At 51.9% G+C, this 16,445-nt stretch overlaps 1 protein-coding gene across 1 annotated transcript; it reads left to right on the top strand.

Moving 5' to 3' along the window:
- Positions 1 to 292: 292 nt before the first annotated feature.
- Positions 293 to 16,348, top strand: CTSD (cathepsin D). Its single transcript, XM_065682739.1, has 9 exons — positions 293 to 531; positions 950 to 1,106; positions 3,297 to 3,420; positions 5,074 to 5,192; positions 9,223 to 9,422; positions 10,571 to 10,693; positions 11,887 to 12,031; positions 12,949 to 13,047; positions 13,680 to 16,348. Exons 1-9 carry the CDS (start codon positions 461 to 463, stop codon positions 13,839 to 13,841), a joined length of 1,200 nt encoding a protein of 399 aa, XP_065538811.1. The 5' UTR covers positions 293 to 460; the 3' UTR covers positions 13,842 to 16,348.
- The last annotated feature ends 97 nt before the right edge of the window (positions 16,349 to 16,445 follow it).

Here is a 16,445-nt window from a genome sequence, read left to right as displayed (position 1 = left end):
CTGGCTGCGGGTGCCCCCCCAGCCCGAGGGAAGAGGAGGACAGCCATACAACACGTAAAGAACGTAACAAAATCAGCCCAACAAAATGCGCCGGCAAAAAGGAAGCTGAAGACGCGACAGAGGCGCGCACACGGCACCTCGTGATGCGCTCGTCCCTGTTTATTCCCCTTCATCCCGGAGGCTGAGTCACGGGCCCGGACCCGAGGGTCGGAGACCCTCGGGTCCGGGCCCGTGACTCAGCCTCCGGGATGAAGGGGGAGGGCTCGCACCCGCCCCCCACGGTTGCCCCCGCCCTCCCGTGACGCTGCCGGTTGCAGTTTTATCCCAGTCAGCTGACTGGGAGCGATCCCGGGACAGGGCCCGCCGCTCCTACAAAAACAGGGAAGGCGGCCGGCAGCGCCGTGCGGCCTCGCATCTGCGGTTCCCTCTGCGTACCACACACACATACCGCAGCGCCAGCATGGCGCCGCGCCGCCTTCTCCTCCTCCTGCTGCTACTCGCGCTGGCCGGGCCCTGCGCGGCCCTCATCAGGTGAGCCAAGGGGGTCCTTAGGGCGACTGGGTGGGCCTCTGGGCTCCTCTCGCAGGCACCCGCACACAGGGCTGCTCCCCCACCATCAAAGCAGAGGAGAGAAGGGCTGGGACCCCCCCACCCTGGATGGGGGTTCAGGGCTGATGGAAGGGGCTTGCCCCACGTTTTTCTATTCCCAGTGACCCTTAGGAACCACCTGCTGCCTTCCTTTCCCTCTTCCCCTTTCCCCCCCCCAATCTTTGGGCTTTGGGAAAAGCACAGAGCGCAGCAAGGAGGATCCAGTATGGCGTGCCGGCTGGACCCCACACATTATCTAGCCCATGTTGGTAATCCCCCTGGTTTTGGTGGAGCGGTGCTGCTCCCCTCTCCAGAAGACTCCCCCCCCCCCCCCCCCGTTAATAATGCTCTCCCCTTGCAGGATCCCCCTGACCAAGTTCCCCTCCATGCGGCGGGTCCTGAACGAGGTGAACAGTGAGATCCCGGACATGAATGCTCTCACCCAGCTCCTCAAGTTCAAGCTTGGCTTCAGCGAGGTGGCTGAGCCCACTCCAGAGATCCTGAAGAACTACATGGATGTGAGTAGCACTCCTCTGCTGACCACCCCTCCACTGCAGCAGACCCCAACATGATGCCAGCCAGGAGGCTGTCACTTCTGGGGGTACCCATCCCAGGGGGGTGGTGGGGAATGCTGGCCGTGCCATCCCACCACAGCTGGGAAGGTAAAGGAGGGAGAGGTGTTAATCCCATAGGACAGATTCGTGCACCCCCACGGCTCGGTGGGTGGTTGCAGGAAGTTGCTTCCCTAATTGCTAAACTAAAAATACTAATACTGATAATTATAATAATAATAATAATAATAACAAACAACCCACTGCCACCCAAGTGGGAGTCTTGCAGCTCTTTGACTTATTTCCTTTCCCCTTTGTCACTAATTAATGGTTGTAGATAGGGTCTGCTTGCTTGCTGTCCTTCCTTGCATCTTTTGGCCTGTTTGGGCTCCACTTTCTGCAAGATGTGGGGCATAAAGATCATGCTCCACTTGTTGGGGAGTTGAATATAAAAGAGCAAGCATGGGGCAGGAAAAGAGAGCTCAGAAATGGCATCAGATTTCTGTGGGTCTGGGGATGCATGACTTCCTCCTCCTGTCCTTCATCTTCTGCATGGCCTTGGGAAAAGCCACCCTGCACCTTCTCAGCAGCTTAGGGAGCAAAGGGACCTTTGTGGTGGAAACAGAGGTGAAAGGAGAAGCCACATAAAGGACATGAGGTTTGCCCTTCCCCAGCTACCCCACAGAAATATGGGGCTTCCTGTTTCTGGGCTCTCCACTGGGTACCCTCACAGCTCTTGGGGTGGTGGGGATGTGGGCACTGGCCAGAAGAATAAAGCTGGCACTGCCTGTTTGGACATTAATTCAGAATGTTCCCCCCCCTGCTTCCTTTTCCCAGGGGCTCTTGTCACCCAGCCAGCACGGCCCTGCCAGGGCTGGGCAGGGAAGGGCTGCCGGTGTTTTAATCGGCGGTGTCGAAAGCCAGGGTGCCAGCAGTTGCGCCATGGCCTTGTCTCTTGCGAACGCAGCTCAGGCTGCCCCTCAGGGGAGGACTGTGCTCCGCTGGCGCAGGGGGACCAGCCCAGCCTGTGGTGGGAGATAAGGGACTGCTGTGTCCCTCCCGGCCTGGCTGAAAACTCTTGCTGCCTGAGGGGCTGTTGGGATAAAAGCTACCACCTCCCTTAGTCTGTCCCACATGGTCCCACCAACCCCTGGGACCCCTTGTGGGTCTGTATATGTGATGTATGGGGCCTCTAAACCGGGGGTTAATTTTCAAGGCCCAGGAACAACTACAGAATCACAGGAAGCAAGTGCTGCCTCCCCATTATGGCTAATTGTAATGGATTAGTAATTTCTCAGTGAGCAACCCTTGCAAACTAAGCGCGCAGGAGCTTTGATAATCCCGTTTTCTCCCTCTTTCCTTCACCTAATTAAGTACATGTAGGGGCTTTGAAAGGCTACAGTCTGACTTCCTTTGCTACAGCCTTCTCTCCAGACCCTCATCTGGCTGCTCACTGGGCATGTCACAGCTCTCTGTCCTTCTAGGAGGGCTGGGGAAAAATGGGTCCATCCAGGGCCTGCTGAGCATTCCCCACTCATCCTCCCAAACTCTCACCCCACAGCCCTAAATCCCTCTCTGGCAGCGCTCCCTCCAGTTCCTCCCAAGTCTCCCAAAACCTGCAACTGAACATTTGTTTATTCCTCCCCATCCTAGGGACTTGCAAATATGTACGAAAAGCTTCAGCAGCTGTACCTCCACCCATGGCAGCAGAGTTGCTGCCTGCTACAAGGCCACAGTTCCTCTGTAAACTTGCTAGTGAAGCAGCTTCCCAGCCAGTTTTGGCTTTTCAGTAACACAGGTGTTTTGCTTGGCTTCTTGCCATCTTTTTTTTCTTCCCTATGCTGAGCCACATGTAAGCCTGCAGACCTTTCCAGTTCTTTTCTGCCCTGTGTCCCTGCCCCAAAAGTCCTCCTCTGCAAACACCCATCCCACTTCTCCTCCCCAGTTTATCCTTTTCACACCTGCTGTAATGAGTATGAACACTGAAGGGGATCATCCCTTCCAAAAAACAAAGACTGGGAGCCCATCGCGATCTAAAACAAGAGAAAGGCAGTGTCCAGATAAGAAGCTGATGTCAATACTAAGAGATTTTTTTAGTCTTTAATCCCTTCTTTTACCAGCTGCCTCCACTCATGGCTCTCTTCTCCTCCTCTGCAGGCCCAGTATTATGGCGAGATAGGCATTGGGACCCCACCGCAAAAGTTCACTGTGGTCTTTGACACTGGCTCCTCCAACCTCTGGGTGCCATCTGTGCACTGTCACCTGCTGGACATCGCCTGTTGTAAGTGTCACTGGTGCCAGCCACAGCTCAGTATCTTCTCCTTCCCTACAAAATGCAGATCCTGGCATTGCAAGAGGGTAAACTGAGGCAGCAGTGTGAAAGGGCTTGCCAAAAGCTCATGGGCTTTTTAGGGTCAGAGTTGGAATTAGAATTGCAGCCTCCTGCATCCATCCTTCGTTACCCCCTTCCTGTTTTGACTCTCCAAGTCACCCACACACAGCTTCAGACATTCCCTAACAGCCTCAGCCCTGCACCCGGGGAGCAGCGTCACAGGTTGTGATGTTTCTCCCCAAATTACAGACTGATGCTGCTGTTGCTCCATTGCGCAAGGCTGGTGAAAAAAATCAGGCTCTTGCCAGATCTGATACAAACCGCCCTAGTTTCTGGTCTGTTACTGCAAGGAGCATGTGTGTGCTTGTTTATGGATTTATACTTAATGAGAGCCAGGTAGGCACAATGAGATGGGAATGTCTTAGGGACTACAAGGGTTTTTTTTCTCTATGGCATTCCTATGCAATACACCTCCACAGCCGAAGGTGTCAAACCCGGTGATGGCAAAATGCCATTTAAAAGTGCTGGCTGTGCTGCTTGAGCAGAGAAACCTGTGGAGCCAACAAATGCAACCATGGAAGGTGGCCCACAGTGCTCATTGGGAGTAGGAGGAAATTTGGGCTTCTTGTATGGTCCTGTGTTGCCCAGAGAGAAAGCAGACCTTCTTTTTGCATATGTGAATGAGATTTGGGACACTGGTAGGGTGGTGAGATCCAGACTTGGTCTGTCTTGGGTGTTCCTGATCTGTAGCAGGGGGTGGGTTCCTAGGCAGTGGCGCAGGAGGTGCTGGGATCAAAGGATATGCAATCACGAGTATGCAATGAGCCCAGCCTCCTGCCAGGCTGGGGTGCAGACAGCCCAGCCACGGAAGTCCCAGTATAGCCTGTTGGTTTCTGCAGGGCTCAGTTGGTCTGTCCCCATCTGCTGTCTGCCCCACTCAGCAAGCAGCCATGGAGCTGGGCTGGCCAAGCTTGCTGCACACCACTGCCCAACTCCTGACTCAGGAGGAATCTGTGGAGGAGGAATCTGTCTAGCTATAAAAACAGGGATACCTTCCAGTTCCCAACCTTTCCAAGAGGAAAGCAGCCTACATTGAGGGAAAGTCCTTTTCCTTTGCAAATAAAAAAACATATTTTGAGGCCTCTCTGTGGGGAAAAACAAAAAAAACCAAAAACAATTATCCTATAAAAAAAATTTCAGCTAGTCTTAGTAAAAGAAACATAAAAATCCCCAAGTGAAGATGTTCATGCCCAGAGCAGGCTGTGTTTAAAGTCCTTCTGGTTCTCTATGGCACAGGGGGACACATTTTGCTCTGCTGTCTTAACAGGCCCTGAAACACCAGCCATGTAGTCTCTAGGCTTTTAATACCCGGTGGCAAAATCCGATTTAACAGCCAGATTGGATCTGTTCACGTAATTCCCTAGACGTTGGAAACGCTTTGTTAAGGAATCTGGGCTTGGCAAATGCTGGGTTCAGTCCCATCTTCGCATCATTGAGTGTCTGTCCAGATGAGCTGGGAGGTGTGGGGTTAGGTGTTGGCAAACCCTAGGTATCAAGGAGCACTAATGTTTTGTGTCCCTGTATCCTCCTCCCTGGTTGCAGTGCTGCACCACAAGTATGATGCCTCTAAATCCAGCACCTACGTGGAGAACGGCACAGAGTTTGCCATCCACTATGGGACAGGGAGCCTCTCTGGGTTCCTCAGCCAGGACACCGTCACGGTGAGTAACAACTGCCCTTGCCCCAAGCTACCCAATCCTACTTTTTTAAAAGACCACTAGAAGCTGTTTGATTTAAACAGGCCTCCCTTCTTGAGTGTCCTACTTATATAGAGTGTGCTTTAGCACAGTGTTTCCAAGCGCTTTGAAGCAAGGTGGTGATGCAAACAAGGTGGTGATGATGGCTGAAGAAGTGACAATGACTAAAGCAGGCAGAGAAGGGGGAAGGTATTAATCAGCAGGTCAGCAGAGTGTGTACCACATGCATTGTTGCCTGCAAATGCTGTCTCTAGCCATCTCTCCAACCCTCTTCCTCCTGACCCTGGAAATTTCCCAGCCCAAATGCACACCAGCACCCCCACAGGCGGCTGGTGGTACACAGCTTGTTCTTGGCCAATATCAGTGCAGTAGTGGGCATCCACTCAGGCAGCTGCCCAGGCACTGGCCAGAAATGGGCTCTTCTCAATCCCATCCTGGTCTCATGTCCAGAACTGGTGCTTATGTTTGCAAAGGCTGTGTAATACCCTGGAGGGTGGGTCACCAGCAGCATTCAGGATGCAGCTTTTGAGGTAGCCATATTGCTGGTGGTTGCTTCTCATAGTTTCCTTTTCAGCAAGCAAAGGCTGAGTTTCCTGCGAAGGGCAGGCACCTTTCATGACTGCTTCACAGGTACAGATGCTCATGAGAGCTTGCCAGCTGCCAAACATCAGTGACATGTGCTCCCAGATCACTTGGTCTCCTGGCAGGGATAAGAGTGTGTGTTTGCTTTGTGGCAGGGAAACAAAGCAAAAGTTTTGAATAAGCACATAAGTCTAGGGATTCGGGATTTTCTGTGTTAGGTTCAGCTGAAAAGTATTGGATTATCAGTTATATTGGGATAAGAAGAAAAATATCCAAGAGGAGCCCAAATTGGGTGGCTCACACAAGGAGCACTCTTCTGTCTGTCCTTGTAGCAGGAAAATTTCAGGCTAGCCTGGAAGCACCAGCCACTGCCTCTGCACTGCAAAGATGCCGGCAGATCAGGCTGGGTGCAGGACCCTGTTTTGGGGGAGAGGAGTTTTGATGGGCTTAGTGTACCCTGAAAATGGGTGCAGACAAGGCTGTAGGGGAGAGCAACAGGTCTCCCCCAGCAGCTTTGCACCTCTGGTTTTGCCTTCTGTAGCCTATGAAGCTCTGGATTTTCAGGTTTGTTTCATGCCATTTATTTCCTGCATCCCTCAGCTTGCTTATAAACACCCCACCACAAAAAGGCCACACAACTGAGCCTTCCCACAGCTCTCGCTGCGTGAAGGCACCATGTACGTAGCATTAATGGATTCTCTTACATTAGGTTTGCAAAATACAGAGCAGGTGGAGGCATCTGCATTCATCCCAGTAATGGAGCAGGGCAGCAATGCAAACAGTGAACTTGATTGTGCTGTGAAAGTGTGGGCTGGTTTAGGCACTTTCTGGATTAATGCAGGGGTTGAAAGTGAGTCAGAAGGAAAATCACAGCTTTTTTTTGTTTGTTTGTAATTATCACCCTAATGCCTGCTTGCTGGCTGGCTCTCCACTTCCCCATGGCTCAGAGAAAGGAGTTTGTGCCTGAGCTTGTTCAGGAAGCAGGGATGGCTCTTGGTAGCCAGCACAGCTTGTAGCATTTGGTTTCTGCATGGGCAGAAGCAGGAGGAACCTCTTGCATGGAGCCTGTGCAGTGTCATGCTTGCAGGACACAGGAGCAGGGACGACTCAGAGGGTCAGGGACCTTCAGCTTGGACACCAAGATGTTTTCTCTGCTGTATGGTATCCTATAGGCAAGCTCCCAGTTGGTTGTAGTCTGGAAATACAGACATTGAAACAGCCTTCAGGGTGACCCTCTTGTCTCCAGCCATCCCAATGAGTGGAAGCAGCCACAGCAGCCTGTGGTAGCAGTGACATCTGACCAAAAGATGCTGTTTGCCAAGTGGTCCAGAATCCCTCAGCCCTGAACTTTTTTTGGAGAGGGTGACAAGCTCATGTCAAGCATCCTTTCTCCTTCTGTGGAGGAATGATGCCCTGCAGCACTGTGCTCGCTGCTGCTGCTCATTCTTCAAAGACCAGCAAGTTCAACTAGCCCTCTGCTGCTAGAGCATCTCATCCCTTTAGCACAGCCTGACCTTGGGATGCCCTTCAAGGGCAGCAGAGGAAACGTCACTGGCCATGGGGCCAAGGTCTCTCCAAAGTCTGCAATGCAGATACACCCCACAGGAAGTGCCCCTCTTCACCTCTCCCCTGTGCCTCTGCAGAGGGGACCCTCAAGCCTTGCTACCAAACTGTGCCGTGGAGGCTCTCGCCTTTAGTCAGCCTTTACCATCCAGTGCTTGCCCGCTTGGCTGAGAGCGCTAACAAGAAGGCCAGGTGAGCTGCAGCATGCTGACTCCTGCCTGCAGAGAGCAGAGGGATGGCCACTACACAGCCATCCACTGGTAATGATTTTTGACTGCTCTTTGTCTAGTGAGGGGCAGACGCAAAGGATCTGTCTCCTTGCACTAGCACTCTGCTAGAGGTGCTCTTGGGGTTCGGTCCCGCTGAGGTCCCAGCATGGGCAGAGTCTGCAGTGGTGGTGTCTGCAGAGTGGGACCCCACCACTGGGCAGGTATCTGCCTTCCTTTTGGGATATGCACCCAGGGTAGTACTCAGAGAAACCTGGTGCTCAGTTTTATCGGTCCATTGCACTTTTAATTTTTTTAAGTGGAAGCTTTATTGAACTTCCTGAGCTGCAGCAGGACCAGTGGTGCTGCCTGGTGGAGTTGTGGCTTTTGTAAACCTGTGGTGTACAAGTGGGGCACTTGCCACATGCGCATCGTTGAGCAGATACATTGCTCTAAGCTGTTTTACCCCACATCCTGCTCTGTGGCTTTTAGCTTTTGCAAGGCTCGATCTCATCTTTTCCTAGCACAAGCCTCCAGATACCATTAAAGCCAGCATCCCAGCCTTGCGATGTCTAACCCTGGGGGGATATTAGTAATTTACAGTGATCGTTATCTGCCATCAGGTAGGAGACACCAGCTTTTCAATCCAGCCCTGTTCACTACAGTGCTGCTAGCTGCAGGCTGGGAGGCTGAAATTGCACAGATGATAACACTGCCTGTGGTCAGCCAGAAGCTCAGAAACCTTCTGAACTGCTAGAGCCAGGACCCCGCTCCTGCTCCCTGTCAGCCCAGCTATCCTGCTTTCTGCAATCTCCTTTCTGGGGATCTGCCCTTGCGAGGCATTTCAGCTTTCAGCAGGGAACGCCAGTCCCTCTCATGGCTGGCAAGAGAGGTGACCTTTGCATTCACAGTATTCCACTTGCTATTTTAGTGCTCTCGACTCAACCTTGCTTTCGCAGCTGGGTCTTCTCCCCTCCCATAGGAGGTCTTTGCAGGCTGGTGGCTCTTCTGGGAGATGCAGCAATATCCTGGGGATGTTTCTTATATAGGGGAGATCACAGGGGTTGTTGGCAGAGGTGAGAAGGATTTGTGCTCCCAGCTGGGAATGGGTGCAACACCCGAGGAGGTAGGACACAGAGATGACTTAGAAAATGTTGAGGATTGAAGGCACAGCACAAGAGCGTTTCAGGCTGGGAGGATATGATGAAGTAGGCAATAGGGGAAGGGATGTATGAGGGACAAAGAGATATAGGTCCCTCTGTGCAAAGAGGAGGAGCTGAAAGATGGCATGGCTGGTGCCTAAAGGCTGAAAGGGCTGAGTGAAGCAGGAAAAGAGCAAAGGGAGGCTCCAGTCCTTAGGGGTATGCTGGGCTTTGCAGGGACGCAGGAGGTGCCATTGTGCAGCCAGAGTGGCCTGTGTCCTGCCCTCTGCACCCCCCCACCTCCCCCCCAAGGAAAGTGCCACCAGGGTATCTGATTTCTGCAGCTGCCTACAAATGGAAGGGTAAAAGCAGGCAGGAGTGTGGCAGTGCATTGAGGGACACTCTGCAGCATGTGTTCAGTGAGATCCCATTTCTGCCCTGGTCCCCTGAGTCAGTTTTCTTTATAATCTGCTTTTCCCTTCCTTCCCCATCTCCCCTCAGCTTGGTAACTTGAAAATCAAGAACCAGATCTTTGGAGAGGCTGTGAAACAGCCAGGCATCACATTCATTGCGGCCAAGTTTGACGGCATCCTGGGCATGGCATTCCCAAGGATCTCTGTGGACAAGGTCACCCCTTTCTTCGATAACATCATGGAACAGAAGCTGATTGAGAAAAACATCTTCTCTTTCTACCTAAACAGGTAGTGTTTGGTTTGGTGGCAGACCTATCATTGCGAGGGCAAGCCCAGATGGGCATTTTTCTGTGTCTCCTGGTAGCACCTCTTGCTGTGTGCCAGTTCACACCCTGGCCGGCACCACAGGGGAGATTCCAGCAAGGTCTCCATGCTAGAGCAGTCGGGCCAAAATCTCTTCTGCTGTCTGCTTTGAAGCAAGAAGGGAAGTGGAAGTTTACTGATAAAAAGCTGGGTTGATCTGCTACTGGATCTCTTAACTGATGAAGAGACAGGGGCTGCTTTCAGAGGAAAGGGAAATGAAAATAAGCAGGGTTGTGATCAAGAGATTGCATGCTGCTAGTGCAGTCCCCATTAGCCCCAGTCTGTTGCCAAAATCCATGACCCACATGGCTACCGCAGTGTCACCTCCCAGGCAAGCGTGCCCCACACTAGTCATCACTAATGGTGGGGCTAACACTCTCTCACCCACAGGGAGATCATCCTTTGTGCCTCCCAGTGCCTTCCCACCCACTGCTGCTCCCCCAGGACACCACATAACCCTCCTGGCACCACAGGCGGGACTCTGAACTACTTCAGCCCAAAAAGTAGCACACCAGGAGAGGGGAGGGCAGAGAGGCTGCTCTGAGCCGTTCAAAGCCAGCCCTCCCCCATCACCATATTTCTTCCCATCTGCTTGGCAGTGAGCTTTTATCTGACAGTAACCTTGAGGATTCATTTCTGAGGCTCCTGGCTGGCGTGGAGTTGAGTGCAGATAACCTAACGCTGCATCAGCCATGTCCAGCCCTGCCACGGGTGCTTGTTACAAGCTGATTATTTGAGGGGTCCCTTGTGTCAGTGCTCAGTTCCCATTTGCCATTCCCCTTCTCTGTCCTACTTCTCTACAGCGAGTTTCTGCAGGTGTCTGTGAGAAAGCACTAGGCAAAAAGGTGCAGAAAGCTTTGGGTAAAAAAAATTCCCATTTCCTCACCCCAGCCTATCTCACACTATCTGTCCTTATATTGACATATAATAGTGCAATGTAAATCCTCTGTCTCCAATGCTGCTAACACTGTGCTTCACCACGAAGCATCTGGGCATGTAGCCTGGGGGCATGCAGAGGGGGTTGTTCCCACCCTGACCCTGATGTTCACAGGTTTGGTTGTTTTGTTTTTCAGAGATCCTGCTGCTCAGCCTGGTGGTGAGCTGCTCCTGGGGGGCACCGACCCCAAGTATTACAGCGGTGACTTCAGCTGGGTCAATGTCACACGCAAGGCTTACTGGCAGGTCCACATGGATGCGTAAGTCCCTCCTCCACCTGGCTACATGCATAGGGACTTGTGTGCAGAAAGCTCACCCTTGGGGCTGGGCTGAGACCCTCCCCGAAAAGGAATCATCTCTATTCCTGAAACACATCCACACCAAAAAAACAGATTAAAATCCCACCCTAAAGCTGTTGCTGGAAGGGGAGAAGAGGCAGAAAACACCACGAGATGTTCTGCAATGATCTTTTCCTCTTGTTTATATTTGACCCTTGAAAATGCCTGCTGCATCCTTGCGAAGCAGGAAAAAAACACTGGCATGTCCTCCTTGCAATCAGAGTGAGCCCCACAGGTTAAACCCCAGCTTTGCTTAGCTTCCGGCGAGGCCTGATCCGTAGGGCTCACTTGCATGCTCTGGAGAAGCAGGATGAGGCCTCAGGAAGCCAGCCCTTGACTGAAGGGCATGGCGCGGCAATCAGCGTGCATTGTTGGAGGCAGAGGGGAGGAGAGCCGGCTGATCTGCCGGCCGCCAGCCCCGCGGTCTATTCTGAGCTTTCTCACGTGATAGGAACTTAAAAGCAGCCTGTGATCAGAGTGTGTCCTTCTCCCAGGGACTGCATCCCATCCCAGCACAGGGTTTCAGTTCTCATCTTACCCCAGCCCTGCCTCCTTGGCAAAGCCTGGCAGACCTTTGGCTGGAAGGTTTTTTACATCTGCACTGCTGCGAAATACGATGCAGGAGAGGAAGCCAAGCAGTTCCTGTCTTGCCTCTTTGACACACAGGAACCCTTCCCTTGCCTGAGACCCACTCAGCTGTCATACCACCCCTTATAACCCTTTGCTTTTTGCGGTAGCACAGGTAATAAAATTCCCTAATGCATTGCCCCGAGCTCGCTCATGTGCCCATTATCTGTGATGCTTCCTCTGGAGCGCAGGTGGCAGGCAGGGTACAGAGGCAGCAGTCCAGGCTCTCTGCAGAAATGCAGTAACACCTCAAGGCACCTGCTCAGTTGGGAGCAGGCAGGGGAAGGCCAGGGTGTCTGTGCACTAAGTTGGTGCTGCATCAGTATTTCTGAGCATCTGTCCTTCCTGAGCATGTGTGGCAGCCCTTCACTGCATGCCTACCTACTGCCCCGACTCAATCATCTTCAACTCTTTGCCCTCTGCTTCCCGCAGCCTTTTTGGGGGGGGGACTCTTAACAGTTGTCTTCTGTCTGGGCACCTTTCCCCAGGGTGGATGTTGCCAATGGGCTGACCCTGTGCAAAGGGGGCTGTGAGGCCATCGTGGACACAGGAACCTCACTCATCACTGGCCCCACAAAGGAAGTGAAGGAGCTGCAGACAGCCATTGGTGCAAAACCACTCATCAAAGGCCAGGTGAGGTCAGGCTGCGAAAGTGGGAGTCCATGGTCATTATGTCATCCGCACTGCTTTGCGCTGAGATTCTTCTACAGACTCTGGTCTTCTACTCCCTCTGCTTGCTGTTCCCAGCCTGTGCTCATGCAAAAGCCCGTGGCATAGCAGGGACCCCTCTGTCTTTTGAGCCCATGTAGTGTTTACCTTCCTGCCCATGCTGTCAGAGTGCCAGGTTCCATGAACTTTGGAAGGCTTTGGGTCACCTCTGCCACCCATCCCTGGCAGGCAGGGGACAATGGGTGTAGGTTGCAGCTGAGGCCAAGGATTTCTGTTAATGTGAGTCCAAAGGCACTTTATTTAATGCAAATGACAACTCTTCCCTGCCAAGTTTTTAACCATCACAGCTAATCTCACAAGGTCATCTCTCCTCCTTGAAACAGGGATTATAAGGAGCATCTAGGAAAGATTCTATTCTCCAAAACCCTTCCCAAATCACAGAGCCATGAGCACTTGTAGGTCTTTTCTGCAGTGTTGCTTCACGCTGCAGCAAGTTAGACCTGCCACCTCTGCAAGATTTGCCAGTGTTAATGAAACTGGCTTTGTCTGTTTATCATCCCTGCCTATGTCTCTAGGCTGTATGGAGCCATGTCTCTGCCTTCTGTGGCAAGACCCCCAGCCTTGCCGCATCGGGTGCTAAGCCCTGGTGCTCAGCAGAGCCAAAAGCTGAACCTTTGGCTGCATCTCTACCTCTAAAACCTTCTGACCCCTCAGCTTGCAGCCCTGGGCAGGGAGCAGCCTGCTTACCCCAGCTCAAGCCTCTTCTGCATGATGAGCTGGTTTGGGGGGAAAACTACAGCAAAGATGTGATTGTGTCTGAGGAAGACCTTTCCTGAGGGTGTGGGAGCTGCCATCTAAAGCCTCTACTGTTACTATTTCAGTATGTGATTCCCTGTGATAAAGTGTCATCTCTGCCTGTCATCACACTAACGCTAGGAGGGAAGCCCTACCAGCTCACTGGAGAGCAGTATGTCTTCAAGGTATGTCCAGGCAGCTTTTTCCAGCCCTGTGCTTCTCGCCCAAGGCATAACTTTTGCCTCCTCCACTCAATCCTCAACCATGAAATCCAAAACACAAGAGCAGCAACTTGTGGAAAAAGTCTGAAATGTTGGGGTGGTGGCACTGCTGATGGAGCCAGGCAACCTCACCAAAGTCCTGCAGGAGTGGGATCCCTGCGTGATGCTCATGAGGGATGGGAGAGGAAGGGTGGGCAAACTGTTGCATCACTTTCTAGAAATATTTTGCCCTTTCTTGTTGGATTCTGGTGCCATGAGGCTTATCATAGCAAAGGCCACCAGCCTGGCATTTAAGCCATCAGAATCAACTTGTGCAGAATTTCAGTAATGGCTCTAATTCAGTGCTGCATGGGCTGGGAGGTTTATGGGCATATGCAGGTTTACCTGATGCTTTATTGCAATAAGCACTGTGGGAGGGGGAGCTGGGTTTGGAGCCAAGAGAACAGTGGTTTGGGAGTTGCTTTTGCAACAAGCAGTGGATCTCAAGCTGGGAGCGGCTGAAGCACAGCCAGCATTGTCAGGTGTTACTGGTAGGCCTGCAAGGGTGAGGGAAATGGAGGACCAAGGGAGATTGAAGCTTTCACCCTTCTGTCTAGGTTTCTGTGCAAGGAGAGACCATCTGCCTGAGCGGCTTTTCAGGCCTGGACGTCCCACCCCCTGGGGGCCCACTCTGGATCCTGGGAGATGTCTTCATTGGTCCCTACTACACTGTATTTGACCGTGATAATGACTCTGTTGGCTTTGCCAAATGTGCCTAAACGCCTGACCCACCTCCCGCTGCCTCTGCCACAGACACACTTCCACACATGCACAGGAGCCATGGAGAAAGATTACTGGGATTAGAAATCCAGGGAGTGGAAAAGAAAAAGGAAAAAAAAAAAGAAATGGAATTAGATTTAAAATTACATGGAAAATAGTCATTAGTGTCCTGCTGGCTACGTTTTCCCCTCTGCTGAGTAAGTGGTGCTGGGAGGTCTCTAGTTGACGACTCCAGCTGGAGTAGCCCCTTGCTTTACTGTTAGGTCTTCCAGTATCTTTTTTTAAAGAATGATTCTCAGAGCTGAACAAGGCCCTCTCATATCTCCCAGCCCTGGTCTCCTTCCTGGCTGGAGCCAGCCCCTGATACTTCTGATCCTGCAGAGAGGCTGTGCAGCTGCTCTTGGGTGTGTGCTTCTGAGCTGGGGGAGAGGGACGGGACAGGCTGCCTGGCACGTTATTTACTACTTTGTGCTTTATGACTGTTGAAGTAGGGGAGTGGATGGCTTCATCACCCCTCCATGACAGGTTCAGGCAGTGACAGCAAGGTCATTTCTCAATGGGTTTGTACTGGCTTGGTCCTAAGAGAACATGTCCTGGGCTGGAGCAATGGGATATTGTGGTACCATGCCCAAGGGCTCTGGTTGTGTGCTTTTGTGTAGTAATGACACTAGTGAGAGAGCTGGAGATGTGACATCCACATGCCTGACCTTGCAGGACAGGAATTTGAAGGGGGGCTCCAGCCAGTGGGAATCTTCAGGGAGTACAAATATAAAGGGGGTCAAGATAGGATCTAATAGAGGTCACTTGAATTCATGGCCACAAAGGCCTGGCTTTTTGCTGAGCAGTCACTTGACACAGGTTCTCTCTAGTCTGGTGAACTTTTCCCAGCTTTTGCAAACTGCAGATCTCCCCAGCCTCTTCTGCAGCCAGTGAGCTGGGAATAGTGTTTCCTAAAGCAGCTAAGTGATCTACAAGCCTAAATCACACGGATAAAATCTGTAGGTGTTTTGTCAGCCACATAGGACCTTTTGGAAACATTATTCTCAGCATTTTGAACTACCCAAAACTAGACAGTTGGCAGAGCCAGCAAGCCTCCTGTGCAGGAGGGTGCTGTGGCAGCTGCTGGGATTGCATTCAGTGTTTCTGCTGCCCCATTGTGAAACCCAACTGCCTTTAACCTGTTTTCCACCTTACTAGCGCTGGTGAGAGCCCTGTTCATGTCCACCCTGTGTTGCACGTGGAGTGAGGCACAGTTCTGCTTCAGAGAGGTTGTAGCTGATTTGGCTTTCCCAGTGTGTTGGATAAGGTCCTGAAGTTAGGGAGTGGCAGCAGGTGAGAGGCAAAGCTGAGGGTGGCAAGGGGACCAGATCAGCCATGGCTGTGACCCCAGACTAGGCGAAAGAGATAGTAAAATCGTGGCTTCCCAGAATTCACTGATAATCCTGCCAGCAGTACCAGTGGAGTCAAGGAAGTTCCCGAGGAAGGTCTTTGGCAGTGGGTGAATAGGTGGTTATGCCTGATGAAATGGATATACATCATCCCCAATATTGAATTCTCCACAAGCATCAGAGGCACAGATGGGGAAGAGGTCCTGAGGTACATACACACTGCGGTTGAACAGTGTGTGTGTGTAGCTTATGGATCCCCTGTCCCCGCGCACTGCAGCTTGGCTTTATAACCGTGCCACACACCTTGGAGAGGTCTGGAGTGAGCAGTGCGGTCAGGCCTGGGCACACCTGGGACACATTCATTGTCCCCTGCAACCTTGGATGTGACAAATGCTGCTCCCAAGCCTTGCTTCTGTTGGCTTGTAATCTTCACCTGCATCTGGGTGCCGAAGGACATCTGTTGCAGACTGGCTAGAGAACAGTGGCATGTTACCAAAAAAAGAAATCATCGATGGTACTCGAAAATTAGCCGATATTCAGCATCTCTCCAGAGAGCCCCAGCTCCACACCAGTTAGTGCCCAGAGCTCCTCCAAGCCCTGCTACATCATTTCCCAGCTGCAAGATTTCTTTAGCACGGCGAGACAAGAGATAGCCTCTCGGGTACCCACTAATCGATACCTAATGTGGGGCAGGGAAGTCTGACATGGGGCTGGCAGTGGGTTTTGAATGTCTTCAGCATCACATCCAAGCAGGACGTGCAGCGCAGCCCCAGAACAAGCTATTGGGCTGCAGTTCTGCTGCGCTGCAATGCCTTATGTGTCTGAATCATAGCCTCCGCAGTAATCCAAGGCTGAGCTGATGTCTGTCCTAGGGCAGGCAGGAGGCTGGAGAATGAGCACAGCCCAAAGTGATGCCCTGAGTGACATACCTTCGAATAGGCTGGAGGAGCGGTTCATTGTAGTCTTCCCTGAATGGGCCTCCTCCCCTTGTTCTTTTATTTGCATTTTTAAGCCAAACTCTAACCACATGACTGTATTTTTTTTAATCTAATTTGCTGTCAGAGTTACTGTCTCATCATAGAAAATTGAAAAGAAAATACAGTATTTCCCCCCCTTAACTCTGCCACTGGTCTTTTCTTAAGCAGCTTGGGATGCCAAACTCCTCCTCAGTAGCTAGACTGTCTCCTCAACCTGATATCCCAGTATGTCTAGTCA

The sequence above is a fragment of the Lathamus discolor genome, chromosome 6 (assembly GCF_037157495.1).
Source record: "Lathamus discolor isolate bLatDis1 chromosome 6, bLatDis1.hap1, whole genome shotgun sequence".
In the NCBI taxonomy this organism is placed as follows: domain Eukaryota; kingdom Metazoa; phylum Chordata; class Aves; order Psittaciformes; family Psittacidae; genus Lathamus; species Lathamus discolor.
This window is presented reverse-complemented; position numbering and strand designations above follow the sequence as displayed.